Below are 16305 nucleotides of genomic sequence, written 5' to 3' on the forward strand. Positions count from 1 at the left end.
CCCGCCGCGGGGCGGGCGCCCGGCCGGCCTATGGGCGCGGGCAGCGGCGGCGGCGGGGCGGCAGGTGGCGGAGGGCGGGCCCGGGGGCGGGCTCGGCAGGGCCGCGGCCGGGGGGCGGCGCGGGAGCGACGGGCCGGGCTCTGGCCCAGCTGCCGCCTCTGGCGGGGCCGGCCGCACCTGCGCGCCCGCTCCGGCCCGGCGGCCACGGCGCCTTCCCAGCACACGAACCGACTGCGAGGCTTCCCTGCTTCGTGCCGGTGCTACCGACGGCAGCTGCCCCGCACCGACCGGGTGAGCCGGCGGCGGGCGTGTGGCCCTGGCACAGCAGGTGTGATCGTGCAAAGCCGTCATCGGCTGCAGCCGTCCGCCCGCAGCAAGCCCCTGTGCCACCGCCCGCCTTCACGTGTGTGCAGCTCGTGTTGGGACAGAGACAGGGGCTGCCCGCCGACAGGGTGGTGGTGGCTTTTAAACAGGAACAACCAGAAATACTCTCGGTTAAGCAGCAAGTTTCAGGGTGCTCAACCCCAAAACAGCAGCACTAGAGTTTAGCTTTAACCGCAATTGAATTAGAAAAATGAGTCAATTAGCTTAACTCGTTTAATCACAGCAGGAAAAAAGCAAACCCAGAAAATACATAAAAAATATTTTCCCCTTGCACTTGTTTGGCCCGATACAAAAAGGTGCACAATGAACGACAAAAGGATATTCTATGGGATAACAGTCGTTTGTTACTGGATCTTTAAACCAGGAATATTAACAACAGTGAAAGGCACATTAGGGAGACCACCTCACCCAGGCAGTTGCAGAGGTCTTGGGGATCTGAAGGCATATGAAAGAGAAAGCCAAGGAAGGGCTGCTTCACCTCTCCTCCCTAATGAACAAGTAATTAAAAAGTCATCATAACTTTGACTTCTATATTCTCTTTGACTATAACTTGACAAGCTGTAATCTCTCGACATACAGCTAATAGATGGTATCAAGTACTTCATTTCTGATTTAGACAGTTTCTTTTTTTTTCCAAACTAATTTAATTATTCTGTTGGTTTTGGTAAATAATTATTTAGAACTCCTGAAGAAAGTTCCCTAAAAAGATTCAACATGTGTAACTGGTATAAAAGGCTGAAACCTCTCCAAACATTCAAAAACTAGGAAGCATTAAGTAACATTGGGAAAACTCATCTAGACATCCTTCATGTTTTTACAGTATCAACACAAGTGGGGCCTATCTCACTGCAGGATGAAACAAAACTTCAAGAAGAAAACAGAGGTGCACATTAGTTTTTTTTTCTTTTACAAGCTCTTAATGTAACAAATAAATACCCCTCCGATTCACTGTATGGCATGGAAGTGACCATAGGTCGATTTCTTCATGCAAATCTTAAACACTGTTTAATATGTTAAGGAGAACTTCAATGCATCTGGAAGAGGAACACCATATATATACGTTGGAAAAAAAGACAACATGAACCAACTTGCAGAGCTGCAGTCCATATGTAATCTCAGTTATATAGGATGTATTAGAATTACTCAATTTATAAGAGGCTTATGAAATACAAGTTTTATCATTGTTCTGTTTGCAACACGAAAAAAAACCCAAAGCAATAAAGGAGGAGACAGGTTTTCAGACATGCATAGCTTGTCCATACATGACTTATTTGGCATTAGTTTATATTATTTTTTCATAAATAATATCATTCCCACACACTCTTTGTCTATCCAAAACCTCTATCACCCTCAGGAAAAATCTTATCACCAACATAAGTAAAAGCCCCGCGTTGATCTTACACAGACAAGAAACATTCAGTTTGAAGTGAAGATGTGTGGACGTCCGTCTCTTACACTGCACTGCAATTCTGAGAACAAGCCTGCATAACCTCTACCACCGCCCTAGTGCTCCTGTTTGAGCGAGAGCGTGCAGGTGCCATTCCACTGTTCAGAAGGCAAGGAATTCACACACCTGGGGTCACATACCTATCACCGAAGCAGCTGTGTCCCGTACTTCTGCATCTTTTCTGCTGAAATCCTCACTTTCTTTGGTGTCTGGAAAATATGACTGGACTTACCTTTTACTGGAATTACCAAACCAAATGAAGGAGTGGAGGCACTCCAGGGACCTGTCCAGTGCTGTAGCAAAGGAAAGAGTTATTAAGTAAAACCAACCAAAAGGCAGAACATCAGGGATGAGATCCTCCATTGCTGACAGCGATGGCAAAACCCCTGCCATGAGTAATTTATATTGACTATCTGTAAGCAATGCCATCATGCTCAGCATGTTTCAGTCAGCAACAAGTACATTTTAGAGGATGATGCCAAGCAAGAGGGATTTTTGCCTCAGTTACACAGGTTAAAACAGGCCTTGAGAGATGGGAGTGCTACAGATCCAGCAGACCTAATTTCTAGAAAGAAAACACGATGCTGACATTTTCTAGGACTATTTATGTCCAAATCACTGGTTAAACTGTATTTTGAATAGGTAACTTATTTTTCCTTTTAAATAAAGGTGTTCTCAGGTGCATTTCTGTTGTGCGACTGATCCATAGGAGACTCTTCTGCTCACCCCAGGCTTTCACTATGAATCAGACCTGTTACTAGCAGTGCTTACACGATTCTAGTTACTGGAATCTGGGAGAGCAAGACCCAAAACGTGTAATGCATGATTTTGTCTTTAACTCCCTTTCCTTAGCAGTATTTTGTCAAGATGCATCTACCCTTCTACCGCCTCATCAAACTCTTGTTTACCATTATACCCACCTCCTTAGCTCTGCTATTTTAACAAATTTTAATATTACGAAAGCACTGGCCTCAGGGACCTTACTCAGCTTACATTTAAATAAGAACGAACCCACTAATTCCTATTGCTCCATTGATTGGTGCAGCCCCCAACCATCTTTCATTAAGCCTTGCCTGGAAACTTAATGTGACAGCCCAAAATGAAAGCAATGACCTTTTGGCAAGTTTTGCTGCAATAATTTACCATATGACCATTCTCAGCAGCTCCTCCTGTACTCCTGCCAGAATTTACCACTCTCCTTGAAGCCAACCGACAGAACCACATACAATGACATCAGTTAATCTAGCATGTTAGCTTCGTAGGCGATTTGAGTTCTAGGCAACGATGGGATGTTTCACAAGCGGTTCCACTCTTGCTAAATCATCCCGCCCTCACACTGCGAACTGTTGTACCAACACAGCTGTTCTGGTGGCTCCACGGCGAACTACCAGGCTGAAAAATAACACGGGGGAAAGAGTTTCAATCAGATTAATTCCTTGATATGGTTCATAATGCGGCAATACAGTTTGGCACGAGCCAGTGGGAACAAAAAAGAGACTGGTTAAGCCGGCACACCAAAACTGTGCCCACATACATGAGGTTTTGCATTGTGCCTGAGGCACAATGTGCCCTTCTGCCAGCTCTGCAACAGAAGTAACCTTAGACAGAGAATGAGGTAGACATTAGGACAATTGAGTTTTAAGCTAAGAATTTATCTACCAAAGCAAGTGAAGTGAAAACTGGTGTGCTTATTCTGCTACTGTTTCACTATTTGTCCATGCTTTTAACCCATCCTAAGTAATATCTATATTTGGAGAAGTGCAATGTGTATATATAAGTTCTCCCTCATTCTCTGGATGCCACGCACGGAATTATGATGTGGACTAAAATTGACAGAACTAGCTTTGAGAAAATAAGGAGACTGAGTCCTATATCTGTATATAAATATATGTGTGTGCGTATACACGTGATGAATAGTCATTTGTACCTAGAAAATCCAGGGCTGAACAGCTCTCTAAAAGAACATTGGTTTCAAAGTCTGGAAATTCACAGGAATAAAATCTAAAACTAAAGAGAGGAAAATGGCCATTGATGAAGCTTAAGTAGAAGAAGAAGAGAATGGATATACTAGAGGCTAAAGGGAATAAAAAGCACTTAACTATTGTTTCACTAAGATCTAGCCACTTAAAAAGTAAATTAAAAAATAAAAAGAATTAAAAAAGAAAGCAAGGGGAAGGAAAAGGGAAATATTTAAACACAGAAAAAACTAAAAGAATGAACCATCTCAATATGGGCTCATTAAACTCAGAGATTCCAGCAGCCTACACTGCTCTCCATCTACCCTACTGATTTACATTTCATTGACTGACAAAGCATTTCAACTGTTTAAAAAAAACACGTACTGGAAGAAACATCAGGAGGCTAATAGTAAACATCATAATCTATCCCCAAATAGTGCTAAATCTAAAACATGCATAGGTTACTCTGAAATAGATCACTTTCAGTGGAATCACAGTTCTTGCTTCACACCATACCCTCAACGCCCTCAAAGTTGCTGCCTTTGAATTTTGTTGCTGCTGTTAATTGCAAAGACATTACATTTTGGCTTTTGATTGCCAGCCTTGGCCTTTCTTGCAATTCCACAAAATACAGGACTAAATGTGATTATAGACTTTCATACAGCAATGCTGATGCAGTAACAATGACCAAGTTTTACCAGAAAAATGATAAGGTTGATGAAAAATGCTTTCTTTCTCCTTTAAAATAACAGGAATCAGCTTTACTGTTCACACTTAATGGCACTGTGACTCCTTCTGTTCTCTTTGATTTATATTCTCTTTCAAAGGAGAAATGAAACTGGAAATTTTTAATTTACAGAAAAATAAGAGTAAACACCCCACCAAAAATTGGCAGCAATAAGGAACTACTGTTGGAACCATGAATTCTTTTGTTAATAAACAACAGCTACTTACCTCATGATATTCGATTCTTCGTAATATTTATCAATTACAGTCTCAAAATTCACGGATCCTCATGCACCTGAATTTGGATTCTTTTGGACGAGTGTGTATTCAGACTGCCCTTATGCCCTTGGTGTCACTGTGTCCCCTTTCCAGAGGTAGAAAGAGAAGAACATAACTGTCTCTCAGTAGTAAGGAAGGCTGATTACGGAATACATATGGAGATCACATCTCAAATAAAAAAAAAATTTAAATCCCTTACTGTAATTAACTATTGCTTCTTTGGGATTCCTCACTCTCAGGGGTCATCTATATAGTAGTTCAAATGAACAAAATTGAACAGAAGTCACTTAATTTTTGAATGGGAGTATCCATGTGAGATTTATTATGCGCAACCTGATATATTTTGAAGTTATCCCTTTACTTTGTTTTAATTTTCTTTAGTGCTATATATTGAGATGGGAAAAGTAACAAGGCAGAACTTGCCATGCAGGATATCTGCAGTACTTAAAAAGTCCGTTGGCTAATATTTTGAAGAAAGCTTAAGAAATGCAAGATTATATCTTCCTGTATATACTGACCAGACTGTTGTATACAAAATATTGTTACACAAAGTTGTAGCAGCTGGTCATGTTAAGAGTGCACTCCATCCTTTATGCTAGTTGCTTTAAACAAGCTAATAATCAACAAGAAAGAAAGTAGTATCTTTCTATATGAATAGCTGGTGCTGCTGTTAGCAAAAGACAGATCCTAACGAAGTTCAGAACACACAAGCGAAGACAGTAATAATTAACTGGCTTGTCTACAGTGTTGATTACAGTTTAAAAAGGAACAACAGAGTTTTAACATAATCTTAGAGATAACTGGTCAAAAAGAACAAAACTCAGCACATAGTATATACACAATATAAAGGTGAAGAAGTTTGCTCTCTCTAAAATAAGAGTAAAGTCTAGTAACATTAATTTGGCAATTCTGAACTTTAAAAACCTGCTATTATTGGGGATAAGGAAGTCTAAGTATGAAACATAACTTGCCATTTCTCTCTTAAAGAAACTCAAACCCATTGCCCTGGTTTTAGTGCAGCCTGTCACTATGCTGCAATCAGAAGCCTTGTTACAAATGAGGTAACTACTCTTACTCTACTTGAGCAAAAATCCCAGCACCGTGTTTTGCTCTAGCTGCAGAAAAATGGTGTCAAATATTTCCAGGTACCCATGGCTCCTCCTGTTTTTCAGCTGGTTTTGCACCGTGTTAAGAAGCACCAGGACTGAACTTGCTGGAAAGCAATCTTACTGAGAAGCAATCTTACTAAATTTTCTATAGTTTTGGTGGGTTTTTATTATTATTATTGTAATGGGTGACAGAGGCCAAAGAAATTTTGCAAGATTGGTATCTAGTTAAATGCTTTTTAACACCCTTTTAAACAAACTTCTTATCTTTAACTTAGTAGTAGTTGAAAGGCATCAAGAAACAGCTCAGAGGTGGGCAGTTGCTGCTTCTGAGAATCACAGGAACTGAGCTTCATGAGATCTGATTTATATCTTAAAATTTTGGTTTGGAGCATACAGAAGTTTCCATAGAATATTTGGAAATAAAACAGTGAAAATAAGTAATGTTTCTTGTTTCAATATTTAATCCAAGCAGACACAGACACAATTTATAAAATTATTCTATTGCATTAGATTTTTATATAGCATTTAACTTTTATGAATGTTTTCCTTCAGTGTATCATATATTCATATTTTAAAATATCTTTGCACAGTCCTTTGTGCAACTACATGCTAAAAATCTGCAAATGCACACTTAACACTAAACAGCACAAAAAATACATTCTGTATCCATTCATATGCAAATTTAAAACATTTCACTTGGCAGATAAACAATGAAAAGTTATTTTTAAAAAAATCAGAAACTACAAAAATGCGCACATAAAAGTCTTCCCTTTTGGATTTTTAGTAAAATACTGCTCTGTATAAGATCTAATGAAAAACTCCAGTGCTTACAAAATACTTTATATCTATGAGAAAAACAAATGCTTAAATTTATATCTGTATGAATTAAACATAATCACCTTGTTAAAATATAAAACTGAAATCACAGGGGACATAGCATAGGTCAATGCAGATGTCACATCTACCAGGACATGTAAAACTGTAATTAACTGGGCACCAGGCAGTCAGTATCATAGAATATATAAACTAAAAACCCGGGACTAACACAATATGCAGCAGCTACAGAATAAAGTGTTTAACCAGCTATATATCTAGCAATTCTACTTGAAGAGGGAGAGGAAGCCTTAGGCTGAAGTAATTAATAATAAAAATTGCTGTGTTGACTGGTGTTAAAAGTATAGTGTCCTTCATACCTTGTTTTTAAAAATCTGCATACATTGGCTATCCAGATATGTCAAAATTCTGTGATGCACGAATCAAATGTAGTCTCATCTCCATCACAGGAATTTCTAAACTAATTTTTTCTGATGATCAGATAATTCATCTAGGATTATGGGGAACTAGCATCTGTCTCTTGTAACTAAATTTCACATAAACACTTCTAAAATACTGGCAGGTCAGCATCAAGTCAGTTTTGTGTTACTAATGACAATAAATCACCAAAAAAGTACAACTTTTCCCTTCACAGAATATGGCTTCAAACCCTCTTGAGACCAGATGGCTATAAAGAGAACAACGTCAATGTATATTAAGACTGCATATAAACTATTTTACAAGGTTTGTGATGCTAAGTAAATTGAAATAGAATTTCTTAACCTTGTTTTTACCTCTGTGACTCTTTTTATAGGGTTTGCTACTATTCTATGAATACTGCTGAGGCAACAACTGTTTTGGATACATCAATAGGAAAAAATGCTGTAACATAGTGACAATGTGAAACTTGGTACTACACCAAGAAATGGAGGCAAAGAACAAGGTAGGGGAACTGAAAAAAGGCCTACAGACTTGCAGATCCAATGTGAAACCTCGTGTTAGAGGCAACAGAATGAATCACTAAAGTATGCTTTATTACTAAGCTTCCTGGGCCTTAGAGGAAAAATATTTTTTCCGGAACAAATTAGAATAAAGAAGAAAAATGAAAGCTAATCAATGTCAGTAAACAGTACCAACAGAAGCTTCAAATTTTCTCTTAGACTGAAGATTTCATGTTAAGAATGGTACGTGTGGGTTCAAAATAGTTACAGGGACCTTTCAGCCACCTTCTTTTTCCTAAATGAACTAAGAATGATGGAGTTACTTCTTTTACAATATAGCTCCCTCCTAAAATACAAGTCAACCTTTTGTCTCTATATTCTTATGGAACCAACAGTAACAGTTTCTGATAATTCAATTTTGCTGCACATAACTTCTATCACCAAACTAAAAAGTAAATATTAAAAGTCACTAGCAATAAAAAATAATCTACCATAGAGAATGTTTCAGGGTGCAAACTACTACTAGAGGGAGAAATGGACTCTAAGTAAACATAACTTTGACAAGCATACTACACAAATAGATATCTTTAAACTCTGGCCATTTTTATAATTTAGAAAAAAATAATCAGAATGTCACTAGCATTTTAGGAGGCTATGCAGATCCATAGCAGATATCGATGTTATTTTATCATCAGAAAACAATAAATTTAGAATGCTGCTAGATAAAAAAATTTAAACTTAAAGTACCAAAGAGGTCTTTACTTTGCAATTATTATTTTTTTTTAATTAAATACATTCTATAAATTAATCTCCTGGAACAGATTCTGCATCAGCAACCTCTTTTTGCCACTCTAATACTAGAGATACAATAATACCTACATATTGAAAGTTGTAAAGTTGCTGCCCTCTGGTATAAAATCTAGCAGTTCATAATTAAAGTGAATTTGGCAGTTCCACTGTAGTTAGGTTTTACTCATGCTGATTCAACTCAGGCCCTGGAGAGTCAACAAAAAAGCTGCGTGTAAATTATTTTTCCTTTCTGTCTTACTACACTATTTAAAAATAAGCTAGAATAACAAAATGTCATACTAAGCAACATTAGATGCCCAACTTATTACTGCTCCATATCCCTCCCAAAAAGCACGGCAATTCTGAGTTAAGGTTGCCACTGTTATTGCTGCTTACCCAGTATAGTCTGTAAGCCACTGTTTAGAAACCTAGGCACAATGGATGGCATGGTAATCTTAACTCAGCATTTCCTGGCTTTTGCTAGTTTAAGTCAAAATAATTAAGTTTTAACATAATTTTTATAGTTTTCACAACCACCTGAAAATCACAGCAAATAAGATGTATTTCATTGCATACTATACTTAAAGTGGCTGGTCTTTTTAATAGAGCTTTCTGATTTTTTTAAATGATAGAACACAACAGTGGGGGGAAGAGTTAAAGATAAAATACACCTAGCTGCCATATTTATTCTGAAGATTTTGGTGCGCCAAAATTGACAGCCAGCTTTCTTGGCTTTCGCTTGCTGGAAGTGTTTGGTGTTGATTTGTTATGAGGAACGGTTGGAGTAGCCACATTGTCTTGAAATGAAACTGTGGATTGAGCAGCTGGAGGAGGTTTTAAAGGAGCTGAAGAACTATCTTGCTGAATGTGGTCAGAAGACACTGGCTGTTCATTCTTTAGTGGTGCAGCTTGAGGGGAACTCTGAAACTCCTTGAGCTCAAAGTTTTTCTTGTTAGCAGCCCTTTTTTTAGTTACCTTTAAATTAAATAAATATTATTTAACAGAATGCATTCTCAAAAAACTGCAAATATTCCACTTTTAGAAAACATGCACACAATTTTTTACAATAATTTTCTAATACTAAATAGTGCTTCACAGTGGGGATGTTGTTGCATTGATCATGTAGGCACATTTTTTACAAAAATAAAGTATTAAGACAAACCTGCCAATCTTACCTGCAGAGGTATAAACTGGTGGTGAGAACCAACTGGTATAGTTCCTGCAAGAGACACACTTCCTGGATAGGACCCAGGATAGTAATGTTTAGGCACTGGAGTTCCCCAGGACACTGGACCAAACATGTGAGATGATGGAGGCATTATATTAGCTGTGAAAATAAGTAACTTTTAGTTCTCTTTCCTCAAAAAGAAGATACCAACTCCCCAGGACCCCAAAAGTACCCCAACTACATTTGCCTGCATGTTGTTTCTCTTTCCAGTAAAGCTTCATATTCTTCCTGGTTTATTTTAATAGATAAGTATTTATTATCTAAAAAATCCCAAATAGTTCTGCTTTTACAGAACTATACCTAGAAAACAGCACAGCTAAGAGCACCAGGTCACGGCATCTGCATTTCAGAGTGCACATAACTTGGGATCTTTGCACCCATAGCTGAGTGAATCGTGTTAGTAGAAGGTTGCAAGTTTAGGTCACATCCTTTTGAAACAAATCAACAATACAGAAACCCTGGGGAAAGAGAGGTAGCAGCTGCTGTATAGGTTAGTAGGATGCTACAATGGTGCTGGCTCATTGATTAGTAGCTCTGAACGTGAGCTTTAGTAGAATACAAAATTGACAGGGCCCAGAACCGCCACCAAGATTTTTAGCAATTTTTTGGGAGGGTTCCTTAATGTGCTAATGTTTGGGAGTGTAGAACAGGATTGTGATGCATCACTTCAGTGAAAGTTGGTTATAAACAAACACACACGCTAACGCATGGATAAGCATTAACTATACAGGGTGGGGAAAAAAAGAAATCCATGCAGAAAATCAAGAAAAAGATTTCTTATGAATTCTGGACTGGAACTATCAGCTTTGATCTAATTATTATTGTTTTGAAGGCGAAAGAACCCCAACACAAAAAACCAACGATGAATGGACAAATATATTACTGAGGAAAAGAAATAAATTGAGAAAGACATGATTGTCTGAAATGAATTAATTTGCATATCGATGAGAAGAGATTCATGAACTGCTTTCAAAGCAGTTCAGACAAACCTACATACATGAAGACCAAAAATGGCTTTCTGGAAGGCATGCATTTTCATATAAAGAACTATTACAATTACAGGTATCATGAAAACGTCTGAAACATGTACTAGTCAACCACTTACCAGGGGGTTGTGCAAATACTGGAGGAATAGATCCAGGCGGTACAGGAACTCCCAGTGGCTGGTAATTTGGAAACACTGGTGGAGGCGGAGGTGGAGGCGCAGGGAAGTTTACTCCTACAGAACTCTATGAAGGAGGAAAGGAGGATTACAAGCATGCAATGCAACAGAGACAAAGATTTTAAAACATTCTTTATATCCTCACCAAACGCTGTAAAGCAAAAAGTGCAGCTTTCTCCTTTGCTTCAGCTTCAGAATGACACTGTGGTCCGTGAACCAACAAGCCATTTGATAGTTTTATGTGACAAACTGTCATGGTCTAGAAAAATGAGATAAGATTTTTGAGGGAATTTGTACTGCTGACAAACTGAGAGATAGAAACAGAGGATTTGTTTGTTTGTTTTGGAGGAAAGAAACCAAAACAAAAGGAGATAAGGTTTATTTTTAGATGGATCTCAGTGTTCAGTCCAAATGTTTAATATAGGACAATTGAAACAAAGTTGAGAACTTGAACTATTTGCAGAAAAAGCTTTTACCTGTGGTGTTTTTAGGAAAGAGAAATCTGGTTGTGACATTCCAACAAGAGAACAAATACGAGAAAGTTCAGAAACAGTAGACAGTGCAGGCTGTGGACAAGCAAAAGGGTGACCTCCAGTTTCCAGTGCTGGGGTGTTCTGAGGGCCTCCAGTGCCATGATGCTTGTTCATATAAGCAGCTGACAGAAGAAAAAAAAAAAAAAAAGAAAAAGATAAAAAAAAGTGGTATCACAAACATTTCCTGCACTGAAAGGATAGCAACTTTGTTATTAGCAGAAAAAAAACATATTTGATTTTTTCTAGCATTTTCATATCTGATAAACAAAAACCAGAAGACTACATATAGAGATTTTTAGATCTGAGTAAAGAAGTAGAACTGAAAAAGATGGACATCTTATTACTATATTTTGAAAAAATCAGTACTCTACAGTTAGCCATGTTCTAAAATGTCACTACAAGATAAAGCTCTGAATGATGAGCCGATGTCTAAACATACCCATTTTTTTTGTTTGTCTATACTGCGAGGCAGCTCCATGGCAATCCTGTCTACTAGGGAGAGCAGGAACATCATTAACTTGGGATTTCAGTTCATTCTTTGTTTCCGGATCAGAGCCATCTATCTTCAAAATCTCTTTAAGCATCTGAGTTCCTTTCTTTAAAAATAAAATAAACCATTCAGGGCCATGATGGCATTCAGATAACACTACCTTCTTATTTAACTCTAAATATCACAATCGGTAACAAAATCTCAATTTTTGTTTTCCTATCAGTTACATTCTATCAAAGCACAGATAACAGTATCTTAGCACGAACAAATGTGTTTTATAATTTTCTTTTAGAGCAGCGAATTAAAAGCTCATCAATATGTTTAAAAAGACAGTATGAGTTTTCATGGAGTTTCTTTAAATAGAAGCATTGATGCTAAGATAGCAGATGCTAAACTGCAATGTAATGATTCCTGCAGTATACAGACCATAGCAAATGACTGTGGTGACAGATGTTCTTCATTTGTAGCTCTTGCTTCCTTGGAATAAGTCTGTGCTTCGTTTTCTTTGGAAATTTTCAAAGAAGCTAGAAGGCTTTCAAGTTCATTGTCCTTCTTAAAACAAATTAAAAAGAAGTACATCAACTTAGTATATTGCAAGCAGATGCAAGAGAAAGAGTATATTAGTTTGAGATTAATTTTATGATCATTCAGTATTTTTTTCATCTTAGCTTGGGCAGATCACAGTCATGTTTTCTCAGAGTGTGAGCTGATACCCAGAGACTACAAGTTTTGCATACAAAACAGGTGCAAGGATTGACTAACAGAGAACTGATTTAAAGAATGATCAAGGTTATACAGGTTTGTCTTGTATCTGTTAAAAATTTGCACACAAGCAATCAGGAATAATTGGAACAAAATGGACTGGAAATGTAAGTTAGTCAAAGAGCACAAGAAAATCAACTATGTAGATCCTACCTTTCCGCCTGTACAGGGACCATCCACTGCAGCCTTCTGAATTGCAGGCACGTTGGGACTTACATTCCGCTTCAAAAGTTTGACATTGTACTTATTCACACCTGCAAAATTCTGAAATAAACTGCAGCATTTATTATTGAATACTAATACTCCACTACTCATTATAACACAATCGTATTAGAAATGCATCTGCAAATAGCTTTCACAAGCTAATATTCTTAGAGGATTTCAGCTTACTGAAAACCTAGCATTTGTGTTTTCTCATTGCAGCATAGCTTTTAGAGTCTGAGAGAAATGAGAAAACCATTTGGTATCATCATTATACATATTACACACTTTCTCTAATTTTCTGTCTATAAAATCTCTAGACAAAAAAGAAATATCCAAAATAAAATTTACCTAGTAAAAGAATCAACTATGATGCCAGTTAAAGAGAAATCTGTAGAATGATGAATCAGATAATAGTAACATAAAAAGAAAACAATACATTTACTCAGTGCAGAAGAAATTACCTGTTTGTTTGATATTTTATTATGTGGCTGACTTTCACCTCTTGTAACTTTGGAATCTTCTTTAACTACAAAAGAATGTATTCTTTTGAAATGCTCTTAAAAACTGTAATAATAATCAATGTTCAAAAAGAAATTATTAACTCCATACAAATACACAGAGCTGCATTGATGTGAATGGTTGCATCAAATGTCTAACTCATACGTTTTAAGTAATTTGGTGTATCCTTTTCTTCTAGGATAAAGTAAAATTAAGCATATGCAATAATATATCTCTTTTTATATGCTGCAGTTATGATCGTAAGCAAATTTTCAAAGCCAAGTTGTGGTTTTTTTTTTTTTTGTTTTGTTTTTATACCAGATGGGTGGGAAGTCAACATAATGCAGAACAGGTTGATTAAAAGGTTCAGGATTAAGTGTGGAATAACCCAATATGCACAGCAGGTACATTATTTGACAATACCAAGTGCAATGCAGTGTTGTGTACATGAGTATAACAAACTATTTTCTGTTGATAACTACAAAAAGCTCAACAGGCATTTCAATTAAGATTGGATAAAGCAAGTAGTTCTCCTAAACAAAGTTTCTAATTATAGTACTTACATTTTTTATATGGCTCCTGTTTTCTTTGCTGACCTTTAAAGCTGCTGTCGTTGAATTCTGGCTTATAGAACTGATTGCCAGTTCCTAGTTTGATTTCCTGAGGTAGAACTGCACCCTAGGATTTCAAACATCAAACCTTAATCAGAAAACTATGTATCTATCATTTACATAGTAGTCCCATATGATTATCACCTCTTTCCAGAGCTACGCATACCCTGTGTAACAACAATTTCATCCAGAGGATTTATTTGTAACATTAACTAGAAAGTTTTCTGATTCAATGAACTGACATATAAAATTATGTACCTTCATATTCTGAACCCAGGGATCTGTTTAAAGTTCACATACTAACCTTCTCATGCATGTTTTGCTGAATGTGGTGAGACTTCCCAGAACCCTGCAATGATTGCCATATGCTGCAGAATTCATCATCTTGCTTACTCTGTGCCTGAAAAAATAAGAACACCCCCAACAAACTCAGCAACTATAAACTCAACTTTTGAAAAGCTAATCATATACAAACATATTGTGAAAATTTTAAGGTCCAAGTTTAACTAAGTGCTCATACAGAAATTGTCATACTGACACTAGAGGAACTTGCAGGTATTTAATTTATGAAATAGGCTATTGTGGTGGGTTGTATTTATATAAACAACTCTTCCTAAGAATCACCTTTAAATGGAAACGAGCTTAGTTTGTTTTGAGATTGTTTTTGTTATTAACCGAAGTTATGAACATAGGAAAGATCACCAAGTAAAACTAAACTCAGATATTAATTCAAAATGGGTTCAAAAGCATGCTCTCATACCGGTAGCATTCTTAAATTTTGTTATTAAAGCCTTATTTTGAAAGGCCTTATCAATCAGACTCAACTGCTTCATAACATTACAGGTATGGTATGACAGAACTGAAGCCCAGCTATGTAGAAAACACTTTTGAAAAACTAGGATCTAAACAAGGATAACACAGGATATTATGCTCATTCAAGAGCTGGGACAAGTTCTGCTCCAGTCTGTATACTGACGAAAACATTTGATGTGCTAAAACAAAGCTACCTATTAACCATAAGACAAGGACACCCACTCTAAACAGGGGACCAAAATAAATACTGACATATTTAGGTCCAATACTAAATGAATCTGAACACTCACTTTATTTTTCTGATTGCCACTCAGAAATGATCCTTTCTGGGGTGAGTTAGAGTTGCCCTGATTTTCAGCCCTGAGATTGTAATGCTGTCTTCCATTCAGTTGCTAAATCATTGAGAGAGAGAGAAAAAAAAAAAAATCAGAAATGTTTCATTGACTTAAATTTTCTTTTGGAAAGATGTTTTTCTTGTATAGACTTAAAAAACAGGAGAAAATTCTTCTCAAACACACTTATAGGAACATGGAATTATCAATTAAGCTGATTTTCTTTAAAGAAGTCACTTACTAAAAAATAAAAGTTTTATCAAACCAATAAGAACTCCAGTTCCTCTGTAATTTTTCATCTTTTACTGTATTCTCAAAGTAAATCATAAGCAAGATTGACAAGGAAATCATGTCTTCTCTTTCTGAGCATGGACAAACTTGGCCTACAGGAAGCATTACTAGGAGCAGAGCTTTAAGGAAATAACTGCATCTCTGCCCAAACAAACTATTTGTTGACACCAAATGTGGTGTTACTGCTCCGAACTAAGTATTTGTCTCTTAGAAACACAACTGGAGCTACTCAAAGCAAAACAACTGTCAATAAGAAACTTGTGGTCCCTTTCATTATTAGATTCATTAATTTCTTCAAAATAAGGACTACCCTACTTCTAATATACTGGCATAAAAATTAAATTTTGTTTGTACCGATGAACATAACCATGGTCATAAGGGAAAAATGTTTTTGTACAAATGAAAGAAAAGTCTTACTTGAGTAGGAACAAAAAGGGAGCGAGGAGAATGGTTGAGGCCTCCCAGATGATCTTTTTGTGAGCATACAGATGACAGATCAGATGCATATGAATTGCAGTTATTCACAGCTGGCTGAGGTTTAACTATGGCCATCAGTTTTTGATTTCCCATTTCTGACCGACTACCATGGGACAGGTTAATTAAGGCACTTGATGGCAGACGATAACCTCTGGCAGGTGAGCACCTTAAGAAAAGCAAATTACATCATTTTCATGTAGTTTAATTGTTGGACATTTCAATATATTTGATTTAACAACACTGGTGCCTCTATGCCGGAAGAACAGCAGAGACTAAAAACTGTATCCAATATTGAAATCTAGTACCGCTACACACAGTGTTAATCCCATTGTGCTCCCCTTTGACCTCCAGCTGTCAAAACCAGAAAACAACAGTAACTACTATTACTCTGAGTTTATACTGTACCTTTCAGTGCTGAGCTCAAAGAAATTTTAAAGTTAAGTGAACTGTTCTAGCAT

At 37.1% G+C, this 16305-nt stretch overlaps 1 protein-coding gene across 3 annotated transcripts in view; it reads right to left on the bottom strand.

Moving 5' to 3' along the window:
- Positions 1-6341: 6341 nt before the first annotated feature.
- XRN1 (5'-3' exoribonuclease 1) overlaps positions 6342-16305 on the bottom strand; it is a 35593-nt gene continuing 25629 nt past the window's right edge. For 2 of the 3 annotated variants that reach the window (XM_037406089.1, XM_037406087.1), the window contains exons 31-43: positions 15788-16013; positions 15038-15139; positions 14239-14334; positions 13887-14001; positions 13287-13351; positions 12775-12885; positions 12286-12411; positions 11809-11965; positions 11313-11491; positions 10982-11095; positions 10780-10903; positions 9622-9773; positions 6342-9421 (exon numbers count right to left, since the gene is read on the bottom strand). In XM_037406089.1, coding sequence (XP_037261986.1) covers positions 9131-9421; positions 9622-9773; positions 10780-10903; positions 10982-11095; positions 11313-11491; positions 11809-11965; positions 12286-12411; positions 12775-12885; positions 13287-13351; positions 13887-14001; positions 14239-14334; positions 15038-15139; positions 15788-16013 — 1858 coding nt within the window. In that variant the 3' untranslated portion in view covers positions 6342-9130. The remainder of the gene's footprint in view (positions 9422-9621; positions 9774-10779; positions 10904-10981; positions 11096-11312; positions 11492-11808; positions 11966-12285; positions 12412-12774; positions 12886-13286; positions 13352-13886; positions 14002-14238; positions 14335-15037; positions 15140-15787; positions 16014-16305) is intronic. The other variant, XM_037406088.1, reaches the window with a different exon arrangement.

This window comes from Falco rusticolus, chromosome 13, assembly GCF_015220075.1.
Source record: "Falco rusticolus isolate bFalRus1 chromosome 13, bFalRus1.pri, whole genome shotgun sequence".
NCBI lineage: Eukaryota > Metazoa > Chordata > Aves > Falconiformes > Falconidae > Falco > Falco rusticolus.